This window comes from Chiloscyllium plagiosum, chromosome 32, assembly GCF_004010195.1.
Source record: "Chiloscyllium plagiosum isolate BGI_BamShark_2017 chromosome 32, ASM401019v2, whole genome shotgun sequence".
Lineage (NCBI taxonomy): Eukaryota > Metazoa > Chordata > Chondrichthyes > Orectolobiformes > Hemiscylliidae > Chiloscyllium > Chiloscyllium plagiosum.
Genome location: NC_057741.1, coordinates 31,244,249 through 31,250,248, shown reverse-complemented (window position 1 = coordinate 31,250,248; position 6,000 = coordinate 31,244,249). Strand labels below are relative to the sequence as shown.

The window sequence follows — 6,000 nt, the reverse complement described above, 5'->3', positions numbered from 1 at the left end:
ACAACTCCCTTCCCACCCCCGCAACACTCCCACACCCTCAATTCCTAACCCTTGACCTCCAATTTTTCTTCACCCACCAAAATCTCTCTCACCCTACAATACCATCCTCAACTCCAAACCCCAAACCCGTCATGCTCCAACAACCCTTGAGCCCAAACTCTGTCATCCCTGGAGCTCTTGGCAACATTTTGTCCTCTCTGTACCTCCATCCCCACGCCCTCCATGTCAGTCAACAAGACAAACAAAAAAGTGTTCGCGGGTGGCACTCCGTTGGGTGGCATTTGCTTCCCATTTTTCCCAAAATAGAAAACAAAAAATATTTGGTCTCTGGATTCAAAATCATAGCACACCCATCACAGCACAGAGAAAGTCCATTTGGCCCCATGCTGTCTCTTCAAGGGAAATATCATTAAGTCATCCTGTTCATAGAAACATGGGTAAACCATTCCGTCCCTCCAGTTTACTCTGCAGCTTAATGAAATTGTAACTCATGTCCAAGGCTCACTTACCCACCTCAGTTCCATAACCAATCCTTTAAACTTGTTCGATGGCTATGTAAACATCTTTCCATTTTTAACAAGAAGTTCAGTTTTATCCTTACCTCTCTCTTCTCCATCCCATCTTGGTTCTTTGACTACTATCCTAAATATGTGCTCTCTTTTTCCCAACCTTCCTGCCACTGTAAATAGCCTCTTCTTGTATCTTCGATTAAACTCTCAAAACGTTTGATGAATTAGGACCTGTGAATGCTAGAGTCCTCGCCTTCTGTGCCTTTATTTTCCCTGCTGCAATCTTTTGTTTAGTATCTGCCCATTTCCCCCTCTCAGGTTCCTGACCCTGTTCTGATCTTGTTTCCTATTCAGAGTCCGCAAGAATCGGTCTATTCGGGGAGGCATGTGTCGCTATGGTCTTCGGACAGACTGCTGCTGGGGATGGAATCGTAGACCCTGGGGACAGTGCCAGCGTGAGTACCTCAACCTGAAAGCATGGGCTCTGTACACTCACAGCTGGGGCTTTTAAATACGTAAGGGGCTTTTACACTCTGCTGGGCTTTTACATGCATCTGGGCTTTTACACTGACAGCTGGGGGCTTTTACACTGACAGCTGGGGCTTTTACACAGCTGGGCCTTGCATTTTCACAGCTGAGGCTTTTAAATATACATGGGCTGTTACACACACACAATTTTTGCACATGGCTGGTTAAGTCATAGTTTGGGCTGTTACACAATACCTGGTGTTTTTACCCACAGCTGGTTGAGGATCTTTCACAAATGGAAGAATCTCTATACCACTGTAACATTTAAGAATTATCAAAGGGAGCAACAGTATTAATTTGGGGCTTCATAACGCCAGCAGAATTTAATCACTGCAGAGTTAAATACCACTGCCGAGTATTTTAGATGAAGCTTGCAAGGCCTTCTGTCCACTTGCAACGAGCAGTTTTGGGATCATGCACAGATCTGAAGCTATAAACACCTGAGAATATCACACACAGCGATAGCTTTAAACAGTCAGAGTGTTTATTAAACAGCAGATGGTGAAAGTGACTATCTCGCACACTGTTCACTCTTCGAGGAACATATACACAGTAGTAAATATTGTCCGCATAATTCTGGGACAGAGAACTCCCACCATATTCAATAAGATTCTAGTAGAGCTGGAAGTTATACACAGACCTGAGCCAAGTGTCTGCATGTTGATGATCATGGTAACATTTTAAGTTAGGAACATTCAGTCCTTTTGAGCCTGTTCCACTATTTAATTAGATCTACATCACAAATCTGTTTTCTCAACTTTGCTCCACAGTCCCAGGGTCTAACACAATAAAACTGGTCCAGTCTCCACTAGGCCCCTGCATTCAGCATTACAGGAAAGAAAGTTTCAAATTTCTTTTACCCCTTTTGTGAAAAATTGCTTTCTGATTTTAATCGTGAATGCCTAGCTCTAACATTGAGATCGTCGCCTCTCCTTCCTCTGTTCATGAATTGCCCCATCAACAACAACAACTTGTGTAACACCTTTTTAAATCAATAAAACACCCCCAAGTAATTCCATGGGAATCCTATCAGATAGGGTGTCAAACCAAGCCATAATAGGAAATATTGCCTCAAAAGCTTAATCAAAGAATTTAGGGAAGAAGAAGACGAGAGAACTTGAGGCCTGGACAACTGAAGGCACCATTGATGGCAGAGAGATTAAGATTGGGGGGTAGCGGGGGGGGGGGGGGGGGGGGGGGGGTGCGCGGCGGGGGTATCCACTCAAACAGAATTATAATGGGTACTTCATAGAATTGTGGGAGCTGGAGATGACAGAATCATAGAATTCTTACAGTGTGGAAGTAGGCCATTCAACCCATCGACTCAACATTGACCCTATGAAGAGCATCCCTCACAGACCCACTCCACTGTCTTGTAACCCTGCTAATCCACATAGACTGCACATCCCTGGACACTTTGGGCAATTTAGCACAGCCAAACCACCTCACTTGCATGCCTTTGGACTGTGGGAGAGAACTGGAGCACTCAGAGGAAACCCACGCAGACACGGGGCGAATGTGCAAACTCCACACAGACAGTTGCCTGAGGCTGAAATCAACCCAGGTCCCTGGCGCTGGGAGGCAGCAGTGTTGACCACTCATCCACTGTACGCCCAGTAGGTAGGAGGCACAAGTCATGGAGAGATTTGAAAAGGATGATAATGATGAAAGAACTTGTTGCTTCACTGGGAGCCAATGTAGGTCAGCACACACAGCAATAATGGGTTAAATAAATTCAATGTGACTTGAGACGCAGGCATCAGAGTTTTGGATAATCTCAAATTTAGGGAGGATGGAATGTGGGAGAACAGCCGAGTACTGTGTTGGAATTGTCAAATCCAGAAGTAACAAACAGATGAATGGGGCAGCAAAGATACTTCTTTCCATATTTACACATTTCAACATTTTAAACATCTCAATCAGACCATTCCTCAATCACCTACACTCCAGCAAGCTGGGTTAATGTTCCCTTTCCTGGTTGTAACTCTTTCTGTGCTGTTCCTGTAAATAATCAGAGTCTGGGACTGTGTTTTAAAAAAAAAGCACAATCTGTGGTATCAGTGAAAACTGTAACATAACCCAAAGACCAGTGCATATTTATAAATTACCAAATGTTTGCACATCAGCAGCAGAGTATCTCTCCAACATGCTAGAGGTTATTTTAAATAGATTCTAATCAACTTGTTCAGAAATGTTATTACACTCCTCTGGAGCAGATGGGACTTGAAGCCAGGCCGCCTAACTCAGGGGTAGGGACATGAGCATTACACCATAACAGCCCATTTTACTTTTTGCCTAGAACAGCTGAAGGGTTTGCATATTTTAACCAGCTTTTACACAACGCTGATAGTTTCTCACAAAGCCTAGATGAAGTTTGTATTTGCACTTGCTTGCCTGGTATTAAGTAGATGTTTCGGGAGGCAATTTATATCTTTCCGGGCTTCTTACACGCAAAAGGGCTTCTCGGGCCTATGCAATCTTGCAAAATCTTCATATTTTTATTAACTGTTAACGAGAATGAATCATCTTGAATATGTTCCAGGTTATTTTAAAATAAGAGTATCAAACATTCCGAATGTGTATTAAGTCTGCATCTATCACAATATTCTGGGAAGAAGTGGCCTGTTTTAAATCGGCAGGATTAATGGAAGTGGCTGTGAGCCACTGATCTTGATCAAATTCCTGCAAGAATCAAACAGGTTGTCCGTCTGTGTCCTGCAGCCAAGAAACACAGCAGCAGCTCCCACATACTCAGCTCCGCCTGCAGGTTCTGCTTGTCATTCATACATGGGGCAGCAGGGGGCGCGGTCTCTATGGTCCGCCTGAAAGACAAAGACTTGAGGGGAGGTGGACATGACCCACTTTTGTGCAGCTGAGAGTTGATTGCTATAATTCCTTTAAAAACTCCGAGCCTCTCCCAAGTCAAAGTTTGCAGGAAGCAGAGAACAAACTTTAGGAAAGTTACAGCACAGGAGGTGGTCAATGACTGTGCGGGCTCTGTGAAAGATTTAGCTAATTAGTCCCACTCCCCTTGCTCTTACTTCTATGTTCTTCCTTTTCCACTACTCATCCAAATCCTTGTTGAAAGTTATCATTGAACCTGTTTTCCATACCTTTTTATGTGTTGTGTTTCACGTCATAACCAGTTACTGCATTTTTCAAAAATCTATTAATCTTCCCTCTGTTTCCTCTGCTTGGTCATGAATTATATTAAACCTGTCACCTTTGGTTACCAACCCTCTCACTAATTAAAAGTTCATCCCTGTTTACCTTATCAAAACCATCTGGATTGTCACTTCTATTAAACCTCTGTCTCTGTTTAAAAGATGGCAGACACAGCTTCTCTAATCTCCTCATCTAACAGAAGAGTCTCATCCCTATCCCACTATAGTAAGTAATCTCTGCCCTATAATCTAGTTAAGGGTTGATTAATGTTTTATAAACATTCAGCGTAACCTCTATATCTTTGTGTCCTTTGCCTCTGTTCAATCAAATCGAGGATGCCATTTAAAAAAAAATCAACCCTATTCACCCTCCCTGCCATTTGAAAGATTTCTGCATGTGAATGCCCCCCCCCCCTGCCCCCCCCCCCACATTACTCATTCTTGGAATGGAGAGGTCCCAGTAGATCAAAATCGGTTGCATGTTTGCTGGTGTTTATGGGCTCTGCTGGTCATTAATGAACAATACAACTCTATTGATACACGGAGCAAGAAGATGATTAATGGCTGTGGAAGGAGTTAATATCTGATATGTTTAAGCACTATCAATTTCACTGTAATCTTATCAGTTCCTTTTTCATAACCTCAAAACACCACCTTCTGTGAGTTTCCCAGTAGCAGGGATATGTAATGTAGAATCACATTGGTAGACCCATTGGTTTTCATAAAATCCTTACAAGTGTGTAGGCAGGCCATTTGGCCCATCGAGTCCACACCAACCCTCCGAACAGCATCCCATCTATACCCAACCCCCTTACCTTATAACCCTGCATCTCCCATGACTAATCCACCTAACCTGCACATCTGTGGATTGTGGGAGGAAACCCATGCAGACATGGAGAGAATGTACAGACTCCATACAGATAGTCACCCAAGATTGGAATCTCTGGTGCTGTGAGACAGCAGTGTCAACCACTGAGCCACCGCACCATCCAGGATTTCTGGTGGCTCACTGGTTAACAGTGCTCAGTTTCATTATCCCATTTGCTCCCCCATTCTATATCCATTCTGAATTTCTCATTGCCCTTATCACAGGAACTAGTATTTTCCACATGTGAGAATTAGTTTCATACATCTCAATAGAAAGGGAATAGTTCTCTGAGATATTGCAGGCAGTATGCTATAAACTTAATTTTCCCAGTCACCAATTGCCATTACCGCAGAGTGAAAAGAGGCACAACAAATCCTCTGCGTGTGTGGGGGGGGGGGAGGGGAGGCATTCACATGTAACTTCAGTCAATAAACTTCTTCATTGTAAGTTTTCACTGTCAATTTCAATGTCTTGTTTCTCACTGCATTTAAAAAACCTCCTTTTTTCTTTTCCAATGTAGCCCAAAGGAAATGAGTTATTCCAGTGAGGCTGCCCAATAAGATTATTGTGCACTACTTCAGGAAGCACAGAGACATTGAACAATAGTTTATAGCAGTAACAGAAGTGGCTATTACCGCACACATGGATGAAATGATGCTGATAATCTTTGCCTGCTGATATGTTGCCAAGCTAGACTTCCTCACAGAGGCATATTTCACACTGACAAATATGCATATTATAGATGGACCCTGCTTTGGACTGGGCAGTTTTCACTGTGAATCAGTGAGCAAGAGGCAGTTCCTGCCAGTGCACAGAATATGTTGCCTGTGACAACTGATTGATAATTGGATTGAGGGGTGGTCCAGTTGGAGAGAGACAGTTTCCATCTCTCACTCCATGTTCTATTTGCTGATTGAAGTGACTGATTAAT

General features: G+C 43.2%; 1 protein-coding gene and 1 long non-coding RNA gene across 3 annotated transcripts in view; one reads left to right on the top strand and one right to left on the bottom strand.

The window, feature by feature from the left end:
- Positions 1–6,000, top strand: part of npnta (nephronectin a) — a 70,346-nt gene that overhangs the window by 4,570 nt on the left and 59,776 nt on the right. For both annotated transcript variants that reach the window (XM_043674349.1, XM_043674350.1), the window contains exon 2: positions 864–964. In XM_043674349.1, coding sequence (XP_043530284.1) covers positions 864–964 — 101 coding nt within the window. The remainder of the gene's footprint in view (positions 1–863; positions 965–6,000) is intronic.
- LOC122539478 overlaps positions 1–6,000 on the bottom strand; it is a 39,723-nt gene that overhangs the window by 26,949 nt on the left and 6,774 nt on the right. The window lies entirely within an intron of this gene.